The sequence below is a fragment of the Trachurus japonicus genome, chromosome 24, assembly GCF_045865225.1.
Source record: "Trachurus japonicus isolate A0001 chromosome 24, Traja_1.0".
Lineage (NCBI taxonomy): Eukaryota > Metazoa > Chordata > Actinopteri > Carangiformes > Carangidae > Trachurus > Trachurus japonicus.
The window spans coordinates 8481849-8505328 of NC_140930.1; the positions used below are offsets into that span (position 1 = coordinate 8481849).

Sequence of the window (23480 nt, forward strand, 5' to 3'; positions counted from 1 at the left end):
GATCAGTGTGTGTGTGTGTGTGTGTGTGTGTGTGTGGTGTGGGGGTGGAGTGGTTATTGTGTGGAAGTGGAGAGGGGATTATACACACTGACTGTTTGCTCCAGGAGATTTGAGAGTTTTACAGTGAACTGAATAATTGAACTTTTATTGATCGTGATGCATCAAACTGATAGTTATAAGTCTTTTACATTACCCATAAGCTAATAATATAAAGTATTTTATTATTATTATTATCAATCTTTATTTAAACAGAGAAGCCCATTAAGAGCTGTCTTTTACCAGGACGTCCTGATCACATTACATATGAACAACAAAAACACACTGTAGTGTACACAACAGGACAAAAGTACACATTCAACAAGAACACACAACAATAATGAAAATATAACGAGCCAATATCACTCAAAGAAAACACATGCCCTAAATCAATCAAAAGATATTTCAATTGATTAACTAGGCTTATTATATTAAAGGGAACACTGAGGAATAAAAACGACAAAGTGATGATGTAATGATTATTGCGCATTATTGTTAAGTTTTATCACTATTTTCATCACTTTATTGAAATTTTAAGACTTTACTTTATTTGTTTATGTGAATGGGACAGTGCAAATTAATGGACATAACATGTAAATGTGCCGGATTATAGCAAGATGCTAATTTACATCTGTAGTCCCATAAACATAAAAACAGTATTATTGCAGAATATATATAAAGAAGTAGACAACACAGGAAGGCAGCTATAACAATGAAAAACATAAAACAGAAGAAAACAGTTCTGTTTCCTGAAATCACAAGTTTGAAGTTGAGGAATTTGTGCTGCAGACGACACGGAGTCTCCTCAGGCCTGTGGTGGGAAACAGGAATAAAAGGAGGAAACCTCAGACAGAGAGACACTGTGATCCTATTTTCAGGATAATAAAACATGCAATAGATGATAAAAATAGATCCGCCTGACAAGATATTATGATGTGATGTCATCAGCAGCTGTTTTAAACATGAAGGGGATTTAAAACCTGGGTTTGAGTTGTGATCCAGTCTGACCTTCGCTCAGTGTGGCAGACACACACAGCTCCTTCTCTCTAGGAACCAGGAAGGAGGTCTTCCCCCTCTCAGATCGTATCGCCTTCTGGTGGCCGCGCGTGTGTGTGTGTGTGTGTGTGTGTGTGTGTGTGTGTGTGTGTGTGTGTGTATGTGTGTGTGTGTATTCATGAGCCCACCATCCGCCTGGGTGTGGCGACAGCAGAACAGATTCATCACAGCTCGGCATGTGTGTACCAGTGTGTGTTTCCTTTGTCCTGTCCTTTCTTGTTTACCAGTGACTGATCCACACACACACACACACACACACACACACACACACACACACACACACACACACACACACACACACAGGATTTGGTTGGAGTCTGTCTGCAGTCTGCCTGCTGGTCGTGGTCCTCCTCATATTCTTTAAACGTCTCCACTATAAAGTCGACATCATGTCTTTGTCTCTGTCTTGAACCGACACTGGTGTCAGTTCAATAACATTTAAGATGTTAGACCGGTGGTTCACAACCTTTTTTTGGCTTTGACCCATTTTGACACCACAAATTTCTGGCGAGACCCCGTCAATCAAGATGTGCCAGCTCATATTTTTATATGCTGCATTTTATTTGAACTCGATTTATATTCGAGAAAGTCAAAGTATAGAATACAGTTGTTTAAGATTGTGTGTGGTGTTTTTAATCATAATTTCAAAAAGAACAATACAGTAATTAGTTAAAAAATATTTTTTATCAGTAATCTTTTTATCAATTACTAGTAATTCAGGCGACCCCATTTGAATTTCAGGCGACCCAACGTGGGGTCCCGACCCCAAGGTTGAAAAACACTGTGTTAGACAGACTTTTGTGTGTAAAACTTTCCACAGATATTTCTATTCAGTATGCAAAATTTGATATCAAAATAAATATAATCAAGTGATGTTATCATTTATTTATCACAGACACCAGAAAAAGTTAGATAAAATTAAAGAAATTACATAGATGTGTTGTTTAAAATGGTCTGTTTCTGCTGATATTTCTATTCAGTATGTCAAATAATCCTGTGTCTGCAGGTAGAATTGCACATATGCATGATTTTATGGTTAGATTTGGTGTTTTTATAGATGATTGTTTGGATTATAGGTTTATATAAATGTCCATAAGCAGCTACACCACAATTATATCATACGCATAAATACGTAACAAATATTAGTAAAAAAAACCTTTATGAATTAAAAAATATGATCTCGTTTAGTGAATTATCTGCTGACTAAACATGTGAGCGTAGGCGAAGCTTATTTTCTTTTTCACTTTTATCCAGTGGTTTATGTTTAATGGGCGTTAACGACTTAAAGGAGGCGTCTCAGCCGTGCAGAGGAGTGCAGGGGTGAAACATGTGAATTAACCTGTGTTTATGGTTCTGGCTGCGTCACGATGCAGCAGCTGCAGGACGGAGATAAACAACACGAGCTTCAAGTCTTCACTGTCGCTGCTCCTCATCCTCACAGGCAAATTAACCCACAGGCTTGTAGGAAATAATCAGCCTTTTTTTTTACACCCAAAACATTTGATTTAGAGCTTTTCTTCACGGGGTCTCTGCGTTTATTAAAGGGTGCAACATTTTTTTTTCTCCACATTGCTCATATTTAATTCATGAAAACAAAGTGTTTAGTTAACGGACAAGATGAGATGATCCAGTCAGTGAAAATTAAATAAACAGCTCCGAATCAAATCAGCAGCAGACAGAAGATGTAAAGATAAAATATTTTACACCATCACATCAGTGTCTCACCCCTCTACAGCTATCATGAGGAAGAAGTCAGAGAACTGGGTGGAGGAGCTGCGTTTTTTTGGAGGATCAGAGCGAATCCGATCCATTAGTCGCACCACTCAGATCTAAGCACTTTGCTGACAAAATGTTTGGCTCGTGTTGGAGATAATATGTAGTTTATATTCTCTGCAAATGGCAGCGTGTGGATTTTTTTTTCAAATATTTAATGATTTTAAGCTGTTTTCCCCCTTTATTGAATCATGTTTTAGTCAAAACGTTGTCATGATCGCAGCTCAGAAACGCACACAAGACGTTTATATTGATGGATGATTGAGAGACACATGAAAAGTTCAGACTGTTCATCTATATGTAAAGGTAGAGCAGGTGAGAAAGCACTAAATGACTGGGACTGGGGCAAGTAGACGTGGACTGTATGGAAACAGGAAGAGCTGAGGTTACTATGGGGCAAATGGGAGTGAGAGGATTATTGACAAAATGCAGAAAATGAACGAATGACTGAATCATTGTGTCACAAATGGATTTTCAGATCTTTATGTGACGACTCTACTGAAAGGGAAATTATGATTTTATCATTATTTACTGAATTAACTTCCTTAATTGTTTAATTCTTCCCTTTTTTTTTTAATGTGTTTCCATCTTAAAGTCATTGTGGATTTTGTCGCCGCTAATCTCAATCAGAATCTAATCTAGATTTACAAACTTAATCCCCGTTGTTAAGACAAAGCAGAGTCTCGGCCTGAGAGAGGAGGAGGAGGAGGAGGAGGAGGAAAAGGAAGAGGTACCAGTTAATTTGCTGCAGGCTGGGAGACAGCTTCAGGCGTAAGCTGAGCATCCTGGGAGAACGGCGTGCTGCGTGCTGGGATGAATGATTACATAACCGACGTCTTAGTGGAAAAGCCTCAGTGGTTTTACTGGTTGAGCAGAGAGAATGAGGATGAGGATGAGGAGGGCAGTGATTCAGCTTAACGCAGGACTAATGTGATGTGATGGTGACTGGCGGTGACATTTTGAAGCCCGATTTAAGTGTCAATCTGCTTTTGTGATACAATTTCTTCCTCTTGTCATGAAACACGAGCACATTTCTGCAGTCTGAGGATTAAATATCGGAAACACAACAAAGCTTAAGTGTAATAACAGTTGTTTTTTTGTTTTTTTTCATCCTTGTCCCTGCAGTGCCAGCTCTCCCAGGCCCTGAACGGCGTCTCTGACAAAGCTAAAGATGCCAAGGAGTTCCTGGTCCAACTCAAGAACATGCTGCAGCAGATCCAGGTACGGTTTGGTGCATTTGTCCTGCATGTTGTGTTGTCAGTTTGCATGTGTTTTTGAGCTCTCAGGGCCACCGTACAGTAGTAAACAACTGCTTATGCGAGTCAACGACGGTTTATAAACCAAGACCCCCCATGACGAGTCAGCTTCCTGTTTACATGTCACATGGGTTTCTGCACGGCCTTTTTAGGAGACTAGCAGCAGCCTTGAGTGTATTGACTCCAATGGGAAAATTGAACGTGAACACAGATTATGGTCTATTCTTTCTCCCCACAGTCACTGAAGTAAATTTTGAACTAATTTTTCAAAAAGCCACATCTCTTCTGAACATTTTGACACAAAAATGGCAATTTTCAGATGGACAACATCAGGAGAAAATGAACTTTGTTCACGACCTGTCTCTGTCTCAACAAAGCACTCTCTCGAGATTTGGCACAGATCTCCTAGGCAACGTCAAACAAACGGCCGCGAACTCCCGTGAAAATTATTTAAATAATGTTTGTCATGCTAAATATGACTGTTAGTAGTGTAAATATTTAATGTTATCATAAGAAAATATAAATATCTCACTTTCATCTACATACAGATTTTATAAATCCACCCACACGTTCACAGACGAGGTGGGGTGACGGTTGGCCACGCCCATTTCGGAGACAGGATGTGTGTACCATTTCTATCATGGAAAAAGCCTCTTGGTAAATAGAGTAGGTTGTGCGAGTGTTAGCTTTCTAGCTGTAGCAAAATTAACAAGGAATAAAAAAGGGACCACACACGGACATGAAGCAGCTTCTGTCAAGTCCACTAGTTGTATGTATTTTTTCCACATGTAATAGCAAAACCTTAGACTGCTGAGGCTGAACAAGACATGAGCAATCAATAACAGATCGATACTCCCGCCTAACCCGCATGGAAACTCACAGGAATCAAAATGAAAGCTGAAGTGTATTTTCTTCCATGTTATAAAAGGTAAATAGAACATTCATCGTTTTATTCTGTTTCCTTCCCTCAACCTAAAGGCAGGAGCAACAGATAACAGATCTCCAGATCCTCTTTAACAGGCATTCTCTACTCAACATCGATCAAAATCAATCAATTCTTATTATAAATCACCATATTTTCCCCCAACCTCTTTTAATCAACTTATATTTTTAGCTTTATTATCTTTGTGCATTCAGTATAATTGCCATTATAACCACTACACCTACACTCCACTGAACCTTAAAGGGATAGTTCAACATTTTGGCAAATTGGCCCATTGCCATAATCCCTATAGTCATAGCAGTAGGTTCGTTACCTTTAATTGTCGGTGCAAGCTATTTTTAGAACGGCGGAGCAGAGCCGCGAGCTGCTCAGAGCTACACTACGGAGGCTAAAGGAATTTCTTGGTTTCCCTCATCAAACTCATCAAATACACAATCCAACAACTCCAAAACGCTCTGGTGGACAAGTTGTGAGCTGCACATTCACCACGCTATGAGATAATAACACAACGTTACGAGACAGAGTTGTTTTAGAGGTAAATTCATGCAAAACCGCTGATGAACCATTGCGTTCAGGAACAGTTTTTCAGCAAGCAGACTCTGTATTTACCTCTTAAACAACTCTGTCTGGTAACGTTCTGTTATTATCTCATAGCGTGGTGAATGTGCAGCTCACAACTTGTCCACCAGAGCGTTTTGGAGTTTTGAGATTTTGTATTTGATGAGTTTGATGAGGGAAACCAAGAAATTCCTTTAGCCTCCAAAGCGTAGCTCTGAGCAGCCTGCTGTTCTGCTCCGCCGTTCTAAAAATAGCTTGCACCGACAATTGAAGGTAACAAACCTACTGCTATGACTATAGCGATTATGGCAATGGGCCAATTTGCCAAAATGTTGAAGTATCCCTTTAACCATAGAAGCTGTAGTATGAAAATACTCATCTAAATTATTTATACCATGCTAATGTGGCTATTTTCAGGTGACTGTACAGGGAACTGTTTCTTCATGCACAACATTTCAAACCTCACAGTATCTCAGCTGCTTCAGGATTTTATTTTCTTCCTCCTGTTGGATGTTGTGGGGCAGAGCTCTGGGGCTGAGAAGATTGTTTTTTTTAAACCACGACCGATATCCATGTCTGATCAGTTTGCCCTCCCCCATACTGCAGGGGGTCTTTACATAAATTACACGTTTTTTTTTTTTTTCTGTAGATAAACTAAATCTTGCTCTGGGGGCAGAACTTCCTGCTAATAGACAACAAGCTCCTAATAAATCAGTCACACACTTCACATTTGGCCTCCTCACACTGTGCAGCAGCAGGGAGGTAAATCCACTGACTCACTCAACTAAAACAAACCAGATCAGCCAAATGTGAAGTGTGTATTTATGCATGTGTGTGTGTGTGTGTGTGTGTGTGTGCATTTTCCCCTGTGGACAACAGTGCAGTGCAGCTGATCTCTTCTGCAGCATCTGCCAGTCATGCACACACATACACAAACACACACACGCACGCACGCACACACATCTATAGAGTCTGCATATGCACTGTCATCTCATGAGCCCCAGCTCTACATGCAGGCATTAAGAGTCTGATTGCAAAATGAAGAGGATAAAAAAGAAAGAAAGGAAGAAAAAAAACTCTTAGCAGTGCTTTGGTCTGTCTGAAAGCCGGAGACGATGGAGCGATGGCTGGATAAAGAGAAATAAAAGTGTGGGAGTGGGAGGGAATAAAGATCTTCAGCTCTCATCCTCTTACTGATGTGAACTGTGTCTCTCAGTGGAGGAAGCTTAATTGGAAATCACTGATATCTACGACCTCATCTCCTCATCATGTGTGTGTGTGTGTGTGTGTGTGTGTGTGTGTGCTCGGATAAAGAATAATAATAATAAAAACAACATAACTGACGCGACACAGAGTTGTGTCCACAGTCTCTTCACCCTCCGACCTCCCACAGCCACTAAAACTCCTATTTTATCTTTACTTTTTAATGATGTGTTGTGTTGACTCTTTTATCCATGTGCAGCATCTTTGACTGATGTGAACGCAGCTACATGGATTATCCTCATTATTCAGCATGTTATAAATCCCGTTCATGTTCCTTTCTTCACTTTGTTGTTTTACTACGCACTTGTTATATTATCATTTAATAACTTTGCATAAATAAAATAAAAGATAATCACTGCTGCAGAAGCTTATTCTTTTAAAATCCAGATTAAAATGATCAAACTATTGAGCTGGGGATAAAAATAACAGGAACAAAGGTGGGTGCATGTGTCTATTGATGTTTTTTTTTTTAGGTTTTCTTTGTTTTTCATCATTTTATTTACATCTTACATTAAATTAGTTTAATATAAATGTGTTGTCATTATAATTAAAGAGCAGAAGAAATGATGAATAAAACATAAAAAATTAAGATAAAGATATTAAGAAGAATTAATTTAGAAAGGAGTTTCACACACTTTAATTTTATTAAAAAACAATAACCAGGAGTGCATTTACAGTAACACGTGTCATGCACAGCAGTGTATGATTTCTTTCACGTGTAGCTGCACAGATGCTTAACGTGTCGTACTCATACTGTATGTGTTTTTGTCTGCTTCACACTGATGTTATTTTATGCATCGGAGACAAAAATAGAAGGAGATGAATTAACATATCAGCAACAAACACAAGGCGGCTGCGTGCTGCTAAATGAAGCAAAACACACCAACAGATCTATTTCGGGACGCGGCGGTGATTGAATTATTTGTGACAGAGGCTCCTAATGAGAGCCACCACGTCGCAGCAGCTTAAAATAACACAACTTTGACTCAAGTGTCCCTAATAATTTGATATTATAACGTCAGGAGGGGAAATTGATGATCGAATGTGTCTTTTTTAGCTTATGATGATGATTTTTTTCTCTGTTGTGTGTCGCCTCAGGAGAACGGCGTAGAGTTTGAAGCCTGCCTCGTGGCTCAGTGCGACTCCCTGATCGAGGCGCTGACCAGACAGAAAGCCAAGCTGCTCACCAAAGTCACCAAGGAGAAGGAGTACAAACTAAAGGTAACACATCTGTGTGTGTGTGTGTGTGTGTGTGTGGCCAGCTCGATTGTAATAAATGAGGAGAATCATCAAACTGATCCAGGTCGCCTCAGCTAAACACCTCGCGACCTTTCCCTTTGTCATCAAACTGAACTGATCCTGCAAACTCTTCTCCATCACTCCTTCATTAGTCCAACAAGACAAACTAAAAAACAACTTTTCCTCCGTCTCCTGAGCCGAGCTGACCTGTTTATTTTGGGTTATTTAATTCAATAATATTGAAATGTGGCGGCTTGCTCGCCTCTGTCTTATTTTAAGTTTCTTTCTATTTCTATACTTTCTATCTACAAAAACTGTTAAAGTCGGCAAAAATAAGTTCAGGTCCAGAATTAATAAAGTGAATCTTTTGTCTTTAAGGTCAGAGGTCACTGACTGTCCTGTTCAGACCTGGACGTACAATATAAATGTTAATATTTAATCAAAGCTTTTCTATTATTCTACTCATGTGTCATGAAGTCAAGCTACACTTTTGATTTCACTTTGTAAAATTAACCACTTCATTGATATTTTTCTAAAACTTTCTTATAAATTGTTATTTGTTAGGCTCCCATGACAAGAGGATAATAGTTTTAGCTTCTGAAAACCTGGTTTCAAATGTTAAATATTTCTTTTTAACATCAGATATTTATATAAATTAACAATCCATAATCATATTAGAAAGAGGGATTTTATTAGTTGTATATTAATGAGCCATAAAGGCAGCGGACAACGTCATAAGAAGTGGGTTTTAATGTTGAATTGGAGCTGGTGCAGACGCATCTCGACAACTCAGTCCATTCAAATGAGATGAAGCAGAACTACAGAGATTTCTTATATTTAATAACTAGATCAGCTCCGACTGGGAGGGATGAAAGTGAGCTCATCTTTCATAATCTGAAGAAGCGGTGGGGAGTTTAATACCTGAGGAAGGAGAAAGCTCCTAAATTGAATCATTTCTGTTTAGCAGAAGTCGTTTTTTTTCTCTTCTTAACTTTCCTCTGTTAATCCACCACTGGGGGTTTTCCTAAGTCTCGGCGTATCACATGGACGCCTGCCCAGCCTCAACGTGCCCACCGACCGACTGACCGTCTGGATGGTGGCAGGGAGGAAGCAGGGTGGGGAGGGGGTGGGGGCGTTGGACGGAGGCCCCAAGGACAGCTGTTGTGATTATCTGCAGGCCGGGGATTGAGATTTAGCCAGAGGGCAAAGAGCTGGAAGAGCTGCGATGGAGCCGTGACAAGAGACCAACCAACGGCGCCTCGTGGAAGACTGATAAACTCCTGCAGCATCTTCACATGGATAAATATTCATATGCACAGTGTGTGTGTGTGTGTGTGTGTGTGTGTGTGTGTGTGTGTGTGTGTGTGTCTGTGTGTGTGTGTGTGTGTGTGTGTGTGTGTGTGTGCAGCAGCTGATGGACTGATTTGACTGCAGGATCCCATTCATGTGGAGAATAAAGGAGGAAAGACCTCAAATCTGATCCTGACACTGATCCTGGACCCCGACAGCTTCCACATTTCCCTTTTAATCAATGAAAACAGTGCAAATTTAAAGGACAATTCCAGGCAAATTCAACTCGGGGCTGTATTTTCCTAACATTTTAGGTCTAAAAGAAGGAATCTGAAGATTTTCAGTTTAATTGCTCCTGTTTTGCGGTAATGGGAGCAGATTGAAGTTCTGCTGCTTAGGCTGTTTACGTCCCTCAAAGCCGCAATTTTTTTCCACAGACAGCGTCAGATGGCTACTCAAACATGCACCGAGAATCTTCAGATTCCTTCTTTTAGACCTAAAATGTTAGGAAAATACAGCCCCGAGTGGAATTTGCCCAGAATTGTCCTTTAAACCACAAGACTGCTTCTCACACTATACTCCCACACTTACTTGGAAAAAAAACTGAAAGAGCTGCTCAGTGAATGAAAAGTGTTGCTTTTGGACGACTTTGAATGCGGAAATTACGTAACCGCACTTCAACACTTTTCCATTTATAAATGCCAGTAGAAGGTCGGAGAAGATGATCTTTCGTTTTTTGCTCTTTCAAAAGCACTTACAAGGCTTTTAATCTGTTTTTATAGACGGACTGTCTCCACCAAGAAAGGCAGATGTTTCTAAAATTCTCCAAAGCCACAACTTAATCTCTTAAAAGCAACATTTTTTTTTTGCTTTTCCTCTTCTAAACAACACAGAAATACTTGACTGCATGAATCTAATGTCTAATGTCCACAGCTTAGTTTCATCAGGTCAGGTTTTGAAGTTTGACCCTGCAGCGTCTGTCCATCGGTCTCACCTCACCTCGTCCTGGACGTCTGACCCCGCTCTGTGTGTTAATGTCAGGAAGCCCGCGCCCTCCTTTCTGTCATCTTTCACGTTTCGTCCATAGGTTAGATCCTGCAACACATGCACAGTTGCACACACACTCAAACACACACACACACATGCTGAAGTCTGAGCTATAATCCAGCAGCTGATGGATTAATATTCACTTCTCTCTGACTCGTTGTACAGACGACTCTGTCTGGGTCTTTCTATGAATGAGATTAGCGTCAGTTCAGTCTCAGTTAACTGGAGTCAGAAGCTTTATGGCTGAAACATGAAATATACACATTTAAGTTGTGAGTTTTAAAGCATGTTGCATTCAAAAAAGTGAGTAAATAATAAGAGAAGCCAAGAAACAACACAAGCAGCATTTGTCGTTCCTGATATATTTTAATGTTATTTCTTTTCTATTTCTGTTTATGTAAAGTTTAAAATCACGTTCTTTGCACCAAAGAAGACAGTGTATATTTACCAGAAATAGAGACATCCTCCAGAACAACATGACCCCATGAGTCGTTTGTGCCGCAGTTTAGCCTATAGCCATATTCACAGCGTCGCCATCTTTGCTAACCGTCATCACTCTCGGGGTGGGAAGACTCAACGCCGTCACATAACAACCGTTGAGTTATTTAACGTTCCGGTGTTCACCACAACATCTGATATCGGCTAAAAATACACAACCCAAATACAAGCTTGTTAGCATCTTCCAGGCTTGGATAACGTGAAATGTATCTTGGGTGTGCGTTGGCTATCCATAGTTTTAGGCTACTGCTTTTCTACATGACATTAGCAAAGTAGTCATATCAACATTCGCGTTGTCGTTAGCAGTTGCAGCTAACACCGGCTAACTTATTTTTTTATATTTTTTTCATGAAGACGCCGGCTAACATAATTGTTTACCCAAGTGGTGACGTATAAGGAAAGATGGCGACGCTGTCAGTTATGACCATAGTTACACTTTGTTGCCAGGCGACATCTAGTGGTCGCAGTGAAAATTACAGGAGCAGAGTGAAAAGAGTGGAAAACCTGTGTTAGTTGGAGGATGTTGAGGTGGATGCAGGTGGTCAGACAGGTAGACACAGGAGCGAGGAGATGACTTCCTACATGAACCATGGCGGTTTGGTCGTCAGTAACCATGACAACAGACATAAACACATGTTGAGGAAGGAGCCTGCTCATTATAACAAAAAATCATGATGTTTTTTTCTAAACCTGACCAGGTAGTTTTATGAAGCACTGGCTCATATTATGTTCAGTGGCGCAGCGGTGTGTTTATATTAGGGTAACCATGACAACACAGGTCTGTGACGTGCACCGCTGTAAGTGTGCTATTTCAGGAGGTAGGAACATGTGTCATGCTTTTATCTTGGCATCACTTTATTTTATTGTGAAGGTTTTCTGGGTGAATGTATGTAATTGTATTTATATTGAAGGTTCTATAAGAAAAAGAAAAAAGAAAAGAGACATCTGTGTCGTATCAGAGGTTTGAAAAACAACCCTAATTGGATTTTTAGGTTGGAGGAAGACTGAAAATATAAAATAAACCAAAAAACCCCAAACAAATACACAACAACAAAGCGTCTCTAACCTGAACTGAAACCTGGCTGGCAGTGCGACGAGCAGCCACTGATCCTCATTCACAGCCAATCTGTGCTCTGTCACATCTGGCCCTGCATTTGTTTCAATATTTGCTCCTTCAGATTTAATCCAGATGTGTGTGGTACGTGATGCGGAAGCCCCCCTGGCTCCTCGGCCCCTCTCCGCCTGCAGCAGCAGCAGCAGCAGCAGCCTGTGGCGGGAGGTGGCAGCTCGTCCCAGCGGGACTCTGGGAAATTGAAATAAATCTGAGATTTACTGAAGCTTCACGCTCCTCACTTCATGTTGTTTACACAGGAGATTAAAGAGACAGGTTTGGATTGAAAAGCAAATTTTCTCTTGCCTGTGTGTGTGTGTGTGGTGTGTGTGTGTGTTTAGGCCATGTGTGTGTGGTGTGTGTGTGTATTTTGGTGCATGTTAATGTCACACTGACGCATGATGCTATTAATCTCTATTGACCTTTCAATGACCTTCGATTGATTCTCCACATGCAGAAAGTATTTGACCATCTGCGCTAATTTAACGTCAAATTAAACATTTTAATGGGATAGTTCAACATTAGGGCAAATTGGCCCATTGCCATAATCCCTATAGTTTTAGGAGTAGGTTCGTTACCTTTAATTGTCAGTGCAAGCTATTTTTAAAACAGCGGAGCAGAGCCATGAGCTGCTCAGAGCTACACTACGGAGGCTAATGGGATTTCTTGGTTTCGGTTTCTTGGGATTATGGCAATGGGCCAATTTGCCAAAGTGTTGTACTATCCCTTTAACGAATGTATGAATTAATAAATGTGTTAATAACTATATCGTAATGAATTTAGAGCACCTGTGTTGATTGGACGCCACAAAATGCTTTAAAGAAAAACATGAAAGACTTATTATGCAGATAAAAGAGTCAAAAAATAAAATGATAGCCTACAAATAATAAAATAATCAAAAATAAACCTATATTTGTTTGATCCTCTCTTGCTTGTCTCTTCATGTTTGTCATATTTCAACTTAAACATCAGCTGACAGGTGGATAATTAACTGTGATGTCATTAAACGAGCCGACTAATTACCAAGACTTCATCTAATTATCTCTCTCTCTCATTTCGACGGCCATTGTTTAACGGTTTAATTAATTATCGTGGATTCACCAACACCGCACAACTCTTTGTGTCTAGTTTCTTATTGCTTCACCCTGTCAAAAGTTGACATAGCATAGCTACCGCGACCACGCGCACATACGTGTAGATAATGTGTGATAAACGACGTGTATCAGAACAGGTCGTTTGAAATCACTGATGTGCTGCTGGTGTGAGTGAATGTAAACAAAAGGTTAATAAGCCGGTGACAGCTCGCTGACTTTCAATTAGCCTCCGACGTCCACTCGTCCAAATCTCATTTCCATTTCTGCTCGGAGTTCAGCCAGCAGATAGACGACTGACGTATGTGTGTGTGTGTCTGTTTGTGTGTGTGTGATACAGGGCCAGAAATACTGTTGTGGGTTGTTTAGAAAGACGTGCTCCAATCATATCTTGAGCCAATTTTTTTTTTTTTTTTTTGCTCCTCTTTCCTGTCGGTTTCCTGCCAGACACAAACACACCTGTCGTCTCAACCGCCTCCAGTCGCCCACATCTGAACGTCTGTTCTCCGTCTCTATCTAATTACAATGATAATGACACACACACAGTCCTACATCAGCCTGAGAGCAGAGCCGCCGTCCACACACCGAGTCTCTCTGTGCTCCTCATGCTGTTCTATAGACCTGTAAGAACTAAAATATCACAGTTTTTTATAGGGGTGGGCGATATGGCGATATTAGATCGTGAAGGATTAGAGTGTGTAGACGATCTGCCAAAGTGCAGAGATCGTAGGATCGTCTGGGGCTCATTCTATGAATTGCAGTTCTATGCTGCAAAGCGCAAACAAAGGACATTTGCAAAGTTTGCTAAAAGAGATAACAACAGTTACTTCAGTTTGTATTTTTATTTGACCCTTTTCAATCAGCTATTTAGTGTTTTGATACACTTAAAATCCTGTTAAAATGACTGTGTTGAATAAAACAAACAGTAATGTCTTTAATGTCATTAATATTTTACTTTCATGTTTATTGAAAGCTACCTTTTATGTTGCAAGAGTGCACTTTATCAGAGTGTTGTTGTTTACCTTTTACTATGTTTATGTTGTTTGCACATGTTGGCAAAACTGCAACTATTTAGATTAAAATCTGTTCAGAAAGGTTCTTTGGCCTAAATTGTCTGTTTTTCTTTTTTCAATTTAAGATCGTGATGAAATCGAAATCGTGACTTCATTTAAAAAAAAATCATGATATGATATTTTTGCCATATTGCCCATCCCTAGTTTCTTATGATGTGATCACTGGCTCTTCCCTCCATGGACGACGACGACATCACAAACACTCACCGCTACCTCACCAGAGCCGTCAACATCATCAAAGACAGTTCACATCCTGGACTGGATTACTTGTTTGACCTGTTGCCCTCTGGAAGCAGCTTCGGGTCACTCAAAAACTAGTCTGGCTCCGCCCACATACATTTTCCTCAGTCTTCCACCTGGGATTGAAATGCTTTTGCGGCAGAGGATCTACAGCCCAATCAGAGAACAGTATATAGGAGTGGCTGAGAACAATGACGCTGAGGTTATGCGTTAAGTTTGACGTTTGCAAACCTATTCGCTCCATTGCGGCAACGCTGTCTCCAAGAATTAAAGCATAGTTAACAAAGTTTTTTGTTCTGTGTATTCTTAGATTTGTAGAGCGGAAAAAAAACTGCAGCTGTCGTTGATGAGATATCTAGCACACATTCGCTTTGCTTTGCTCATTGCAGTGGGGGATGGTGGTTGTTTACAGCGTGCAGCAGCTTCATTGCGTTAGCGATTGGGTAAAGGCAGATCCAATAGGTTTTAAACTCCATCTACCAGGAAGTAAATGTTTCTCAACGGGGAGGTGTCTTTGCACAAAATGAAATAAATTGCGAAGAGACTGGTTGTCCTGGCTGCTGACTGCTACCTCCTGGTTTGTATGTAGCCTATGTGAATTCTTCTTCAGGGTGTGTATGTGAATGAATGTGTGTGTAGAAAAGGCCCCAAACTTACTGTGTATTTAGATTCGGCTGAAAGTGGTGTCCTGGCCGACACACCGAAGTGGATTCAGTGATAACCCCTGAACCAGCTACATACACCTACGGTCTCCACTACAGTGTGTGTCTGTTTTTTATGACACCATCTAGAGTTCCACACAGTATTTTTTGTAATGCAATGACAATAAAGGCTTTCTATTCTATTCTATTTGATTCTGCATCGATTTAAGTGACGTATCAATATTTTAAATGGTGACACTGCTCTATCAGACAGCTATGTTTATATTTGTGTCCACTGAGCTGTTCCATGTGGTAATTTCATCAATAAAATCCAATATATTAAGGCTGCAGACAGCTCCCTCAGCACTCGAGGGTCCGTGGCGACTTTACAATTGATTAAAAAGGTTCAACAGTGATATTTTCTTTCTGCTGTGTCTCCTTCAGGTGGTTCGTGACCAGATCACCCACTGCACCATGAAGCTACGTCAGACCACGGGGATGATGGAGTTCTGCCTGGAGGTGCTCAAAGAGAACGACCCCAGTGGATTCCTCCAGGTACAGGCTGCCATGGTGCAACAGTGTGCGTTTTAAAGGGACAACGAGGAGTTTTGGAAAAGCGAAGCATTTCCACTCTACATTTATGAGCCTCCGGGTGGACCGTGAAATTCTTTGACCGGCGCAAGACAGACTCATGTTTTCATTCATCAAGAATTAAAGTCAGAGGTTCGAAAACGATCACATACCGTCGTAGTTCCGACCATAAACAGCGATTCGGCGGTGTTATTCTCATAACTCGCCGCAAAACCGAAAGTAAAGAAACGCTGGTCGGCTCGACCAGCATCTCCGCCACCACTAATAATAACAAAATAACGATAGAGACAAAACGATATATTTATCGAAAATGGGCCCATTAACAAGTGTGGGTAGCGTAGATTCATCCACATTAATATGATACTTTTTTATAACCAAATAGAAACTCCTCGTTGTCCCTTTAAAAAGTGCATAATGTTACAAACTTTTGACGAGTTCAGAAAAACAAGAGCTTGGATCTGTTCCAGCTTTGAGACGACATCTTTTTTAAAAGATTCAGTCCAACATGGTTTTAAAAGTGTTTGGATCTGGAGAAACGTCTCGGCTCAGCAGGGAGCAGCTCATCCTTTAATTTATCCCCCCCCCAAAAAAATCACCCAAAATCTGGACACCTGTGGTTTTCACAGCACGAGAGGATCATGAGTCTGCTGCTGCTGCTGCTTTTAACTATTTATTAGCACAATTTCCTCGAAGATACGGAAAACACAGATTCATGTGTCCACCCAGCAGGAGGCGCCATGTCGTGCCTTCGCCTTAAGAAATGAACTCTCATACATAAACTATTAAAAACACATCAATCTCTTCAGGGAAGTTGATCAACATCATGGAACAACAAGCATGACTCCGGAAGAAACAGCACAGAGGCCTCACGTTTAAATAAATCAACTTGAATCAAGTTTTTTTTAATATATAAAGTATTAACAAACAAACAAACAAACAAAAAAATATGTAAATGTGAAGTTGAAAGGAAGGAGGAAGTGCGACACACTCGGCTGCTCTGAGCTGCTGAGGAGAAATCAGCTTTGCAGGAAGCCTCTGATGTTTGTGACGCCAGCTCAGATTAAAACACAGCACAGAGCTGACGGGAGAAAAGGAAGAGGAAGAAGAGGAAGAAGAAGAAGAACAACAACAACAACGCACAGCCGTCTAACCAACACACAGACACACACACACACAGCAGCACAGGAAGCTTTAACTTTGCTTTAATACTGCGGCTGATCGTTTTTAATTGACCCAACCCGTTCAGCTATCAGCAGCCTCAGACGCTCGATGCGGCCGATCGATGTGTTATTGATCAGAGCGCGTTTAGGCCAAACACAGAAAAAGGTCAAATGTAACATGTAGCTACTCCTGTGGAGAGGGAGGATGTGGAAGAGAAGCTCTGAGACACTGACGCCTCGATGCTTCATTACAAATCACTGATAAATATAATTTTAAACCCTTTATAGTGCACTTTGTTAAATACTTGGAAATTCAAAAAATTTCAACCCTGGACCATTTTCTTTTTTTTTATTTGCCGCAAATCAAGGTTAATGAAGTTACCTTGATTCATAGGAACATGTATTAATAGGCCCTACATTATTTTTATTGTATTTATCACAAAGAAGTGACTTAATGTGCTTGATAAAGACTTAAAAACTATAGATTTTGTTTAAATGAATGTATCTGTGACAGGTGTTTTCTGCATATTTTATCACCCTAAGTGTATTTGGATTCCTCTAATTGGAGTCTTAAACCTCTCTGGGCCTGAACATAGGTAACGTGACATCATGTGCATGTCTCTGTCTGTGAATTTGCAAACAAAGAGGAAACAGACATGAGTATTTCAGTTCATGCATAGTTCATATAACAAGTGAGTGAGAGGTTCAGGAGATCCTTTGTTCCCAGTGCCATCAGGAAGTGGCTCATTAATGGACTCACTGGATTATTATCATCTATTATTTATTATGAATTTTTATTATTACTTACTGTCCAGACGCCCACAGCGGTCATACATCCCTACATTTTTACTTACTTACTCATTAATTCTACTTAAAATAAAGTTTAATTTTCTCAAAATCAGGTGAAAATAAAAGCATTGTGTCGGGAAAACAGAGGAAATAAAATGTAAGTACTTTCTCTGCTCCTGGTTGTTAATGATTCTTCCTCCTGGAGAGCGATAGCTCCAGAGAAACCGAGTTAAGGTTAAAGGGAGACATGAAATAGAGATCAAAGACCCTCCTGTGGGACGCATACATCCTCTCGCTTCTATTTCATCTGAATTTTTAATAATGTATTGATTATGTGCTTCTATACGGCTGCCAGCGCCTAAATACAGTGTAAAAGGCTGCTATAACGGAGGGTGGAGGTTTTTAGAGCCGAATAAAAGCTCAGGATCATTTGTAATTTCAGCTGATCTGACGAGGAGGGAAAAACTGGAGTTAAATGGAGCCATTTATTCTCTTTATGCTCGGGGCTGAATCTCCAAATCCTCCGCTCGTGTTTTTTGCCTTTAAAGAAAATAGCAATCGGGATATTTTGCAGTTGAATGTAGTTTAACGTAATGTTTTCACTTAGAGTTTTATTTTTTTTCTAGGGCAGTGAAGAAGCTGTTACAGGGAAGATGAGGGGGTCTAATTCGTATCCTTAAATATTTGAACTGCACTAATGCTCGCCTCATTTCACATGTCGGACACTATGTAATGAAGCCACGGATGGAACGGATCCCAGAAGAGCAGCTGTTCTGTATGCAGCGAGGGTATCGCAGCCTCCCGAGCATATTTAAATGGAGATGTTGAACGCATGAGCTCCCAATTCCTGTGTGTGTGTGTGAACGTGTCTTTTCCTTTGATGATTCTCCCATATATATATATATATATAAATGTGTGTCTGTGTTGTGTAGATCTCTGACGCCCTGGTCAAGCGAGTGACGTCGTCTCAGGACCAGTGGGTGAAAGGCGCCTTGGAGCCAAAAGTGGGCCCTGAGTTTGACCTGACCCTCACCACCGACTCACTGCTGCAGACCATCCTGCAGCTGGACTTCTGCCAAGGCAAAGGTAAACAAACACAATACGCACTTTTTCCCTTCAGGTGGTAAATCTAAACCCATTTCACAACAACATGTGAGTCATAACTACAGGGTCGCTCAGTTACACTCCAGATAATTACATGTGTTTATGTGCAATATGCCTGTCATTATCTCTATTCTGTTTTTTTCTTTCACTATTTGAAACAAAAAACACTGGATCCTTCATATCCAATAATGCATTCATTGATTAAAGCAGAAGTAAGCGATCTGGTCGTTTTGGCTAATGCTGCGTTCCAGGCAGGCTTTTGAAACCGTAAATTACAGCTTCATGTCACAACTTACGACTTTGTAGCGTTCCAGGCAACCCACTCGTGTTTTTCCGACCTGTTTTACCGGTGAAAGTCACTATAACGGCCACTCGTAACTTCCGACCCGTGAACTCGTACCAGATCAAACTGGTACGACTTCACAGGTCGGAAAAACACGAGTTACGAGTTGCCTTGAACGCACCATAACAGTCCTCGTCCCTACGTCGCCACATTCACGGCGTCCCTTGGCTGCACACACACAGCCCTGCATGCCGTTCTCTCTCCTCATTGGATAAAAACTGTAGGATACGATAAATGTTTTCTCCTCGGCTCAGAGCAGAGCAGAGTGACTGACAGACCCGTGTTTCAGTCCAAACACTCTATGTAAGTGATTGCTGTCGGGAGATATAACTATTTAAGACTTATATTAACACAAATATATCACTTACTTCTGCTTTAAGGCAAATGTGTCTATATCACTTGTTTATGCACCGATTCAAATATGCAATATTACAAAAGAAGTTGATTTTGGCCGATTAAGTTATGTTTTTAGTGGCAGTCATCTTGTTATAATGTTTGAACTCTACCAAGTCAGAATCATTTTCACGTTCCTGCATTTCTGCTAACACTGCATAAATGCAGCATTAGACCAGTGTGTCTGTTTGAAGCCACAATGGCCAATTTTTGTAAAATTGGTGGAGTGCACCTTTAAAGTTAGTTAAGATAAGAAAAGACCAGATAAAAATAGGTTTTGGTTTATTGAGTTTTGTGTTCACTACAGTGCAGTAGCTGTGATCTTTGGGGTTCATACTAAAAGCTGCAGGGAATACATCATGTCAAGACACTATGACTGTGTGTAAACAACAGCCTTTCTTTGAATTCACTGCCAGATGAGACCGTTTCTATTGTGCTATCAGTTGTTTATACTGTGATAAAGATCAGATTAGGATATTTTTCCCTTAATTTATTGATTCGACAAGTAAACAAGAACTGTTTTCACAGGCTGATGACTGAGACTGAGCATCTTGTAAAACTGGAGTGCAGCTTAAAACAGGCCCTACAGTATAAATTAGTCAGCTTGACATGAGCAAACACACACACACACAAACATCCCTGTTCTGCAGCAAATAAATACTCCTTGTTGATATATTTAACGATGATGAATAAACATTTCTTCCCTCTCCTCTTCTTCTTGAGCTTTCCTTATGATCTACATCAGTGTACACACAACTGCTGATTAGCTATTCATTGGCTGTTGCTACCCGGCAACCAGTTGGCGTGCATGAGTAAACACGGCGTCTTTTATATTCATTCCGCTGCAGCGCCAGAGATCGCCCAGATGTATTGTTAATGTACATTAAATTTGTAATCAGCACCATGCATATTCTATTTCCTTATTGCTCCAGTGAGGCAGTAAAGATCAGCTGCTCTCTTCTGCTAATGTGGATTCAACCTGGACACTTAAATCAAAGAGCAAACAATCCCCACTGTCTTTTTGTGTCAAGCAGCAATGCAGTTAATATTTCCAATCTGATTGCAGCTATGCAATCAAGTATAATGGGTTGAAAATATGCAAAGCTCTTTGGTTTCCTTGTTAAACTGGGGACCTAGGTGACCTCAGATACAAAAACTCAAACTGGTGGATGAGTAACGTTAGTCTGATCTGCAGGTCACCGCTCTGGTTGTGTTGCAGTTGAAAGGAGTTTTTTCTCAGATTTGAGCTGCAGTTGAGCTCTGATCTGAAAAGGCTCAGAGAGGCTTTGATCGTCCCTCCTTTGTTCTTTAAGGCCGGTGACATGAAGCTCATCTGTACGTTTCCCCACCTTCAACTCCCACTGATCATCCAGAACGAGGCATTTAGGGCCGGATTTACTAAAGGTTTGCGTGTATTAAAACGTGTGCAAACGTGATTGCACGCGCAAACACATGTGGAACCTGATCTACTAACCGGACGCACCGAGGATTGCGTCCCTCACACGGGCAGAATAACACGTGCCATCCATTTAGCGTGTTTGCCTTGATGAATATGTAAATATGGGCGTTTCAGCCAGAACGTGCAAAATACTGGGAGGAGTAGATGCAAATAGATTTATTTAGCGCGTGCAATGTCATTTACCAAACCAGGAAGAGATTGCGGTGGCTGTTTTTGCGTCTTTATTTACCACGTCTGAAAACCATGTACTAACTGATACAACTTCGCCAAAACTTATGCGTTTATTGATTTGATACCTGTCAGAGCCCCATGATCTTTCATCTCTGCATTTCCTCACGTCTGGGTAATTCTGTAACAGTTTTTCAGCCGTGTTAAAAGTCTTTTACGCGCCGTTACGCACGGGGCACGTCTGTCCTGCAGTGCGCTCCTCTCCTCTCACCTGGCTGCTCAGCTCCGTCTCTCGGTCCCGGTCCCGGACTGAGACACGTCACCGCTGCCTTCACCCGTCTTTGATCCCTCTGGTCTGTGGTCAGAGTGTTTAGATCCGTGTGTCCCACCTGAGCTCTCTATTAATCCACTCGATCATGGGCGGCACACACACACACACATATTATAGGTGCGTGATTGTCGCTGCAGCTCCTGCCTGTTTGTCAGTATATGACGAGTTGGGCCCTGTAGCGATTTTTGTTTATTTATCTAAACAGAGCGCGAGAGAGATGAACACACATGCTGTCACTGTATGCATCGGATCAAATGTCATTCTGTCCCTTCGTCCATCCAGCTCTCTGTCCACTCTCTCCATGGCGGAAACGATTACGACGCGCAAAACCCTCATTTACATATTGCGGTTTGCACGTGTTTTCATTTAGCGGGTTACTCTTAGTAGATCACCTGTTTTGCGTGCACTAACCAAACACGCAATATTATAGCGGGAGCAAACAATATAGCGCCCGCTATCTGGGATCTTAGTAAATCCGGCCCTAAGAGTTTAAAGATAGAACATTTGATTCTTACCTCTTTTTTTTTTGGTCTTAGACAATAGACATCCTGCTGATGAAATAGTAGGTGTTGAATTTAACAAAATAGTGTCACCATCTTTTTTTCAAGCTCAATTGAAGCTTGAATTCTGGATCACTTTTTCTTTTCTTCTCAGAAAGTCTTATATTTATGTTTTTGTTCAGGATTAAAATTACTGTTTCTTTTGTATTCTGATTCTTTATCTTTTGTTTGTTTAATGAAAGTGTGACTTATGTTGCTGACCTACTTACATCCTATCAAACAGCAAGGCCAGAGTCTCTTTCCTCTTAATAGGAAAGCTTGGAGAGAGCACTAAACTCAGATTCTAGTCAAGACCAAACCTTTTTCTATTGGAGCACTGTTAACTGATCTACTGTCAGATATTTGTGTGAAAAAAAGCGAATTGTGCTTCAATATGCAGACGATACTATATTTTATATTGATGAAACTTTGTCTAACTTTGATGTCATCTCTTAAAATAACTACATCTTCTGTTAGGAAACACTGTCATCTGACAGCCAATATTTTAAATCATGAGATCAACACATCAGTAGACCAAAAGGATCTATTTTTTTTAGCCACCTGTAGGGCGATGGATCTTACGTCATGTTTTCAACAACCGATCAGAAGTTTCCCCGCTAATCTTACTGTCACTTCCAGCTGCTTTAATATGCAATCTTCTGTCCGTGTGCTCTTTTATTAAAACACCCAAACCAACGTGACACTTCCAGATGTGCAGGAGAATCCATTATTGAAACAAATGCAGGCAGCAGACAGTGGTGAGGCTGAGATGGAGACAGAGAGCCCAGGAGGTATTTCAGAGAATCTGCTTGTTCAAAGTAAACCTCTGTCTTCCTTCCTTGACTTTATTTTGTCACTCCTTCCTCCTCCCTCGGTCCCAGTTGCCCTCACAGCCATTCTGGTTGAAAAAAATCATCGGTCTCTTTTGTCCCCACAGTGTCTTTCTGGTTTTCCTCCCTCTGCATGGTTTTTATTTTGTGTGTGTTCTCTAGCACCTCTGCAGAATAGCGCTGCCTTCACTGGGGCGCAAGGTTTCAAAAAAAGAAATTCAATTTGCAGAAATTTGTAGCCTAAAGTATTTCTCTTCTTCCCAGATCAACCTTTCTTTTTGTCACCAACTCCTTTACTGTTGCACTTTCTCCTCAGTAAAAAAAAAAAAGAACAATCAATTTTCATATCATATCTGCAAGATGCTGCATTGCACCAGATTTAGCCAGATGAGCTGATGATTACAAATTAATTCATTAAGGCGAGAAAGAAAGTCATTTGAATTTTCTTTTGGTTGAATGTGGATGAAAGAACTACTTTGGCTACAAATACTGTGAAATACATTGAATTTAAACACTTTAATTGATATGTACATGTGTGTGTACTGTGTACAGCAAAGATCCTGTGACACTGTTCCTCCTGTCCTGACTGCTGCCTTTCCCCTGTGTCTTCACTACTGTTGTGATTTTGTCTTGAAAAGATCAGATGAGCGCCGACAGC

General features: G+C 40.7%; 1 protein-coding gene across 2 annotated transcripts in view; it reads left to right on the forward strand.

Moving 5' to 3' along the window:
* The window catches only part of trim67 (tripartite motif containing 67), a 63407-nt gene that overhangs the window by 27357 nt on the left and 12570 nt on the right, over positions 1-23480 (forward strand). Inside the window, exons 2-6 of one of the 2 annotated variants that reach the window (XM_085770342.1) lie at positions 3991-4086; positions 7984-8106; positions 15560-15670; positions 18588-18741; positions 22703-22783. In XM_085770342.1, the coding sequence (XP_085626468.1) occupies positions 3991-4086; positions 7984-8106; positions 15560-15670; positions 18588-18741; positions 22703-22783 (565 nt within the window). The remainder of the gene's footprint in view (positions 1-3990; positions 4087-7983; positions 8107-15559; positions 15671-18587; positions 18742-22702; positions 22784-23480) is intronic. The other variant, XM_085770343.1, reaches the window with a different exon arrangement.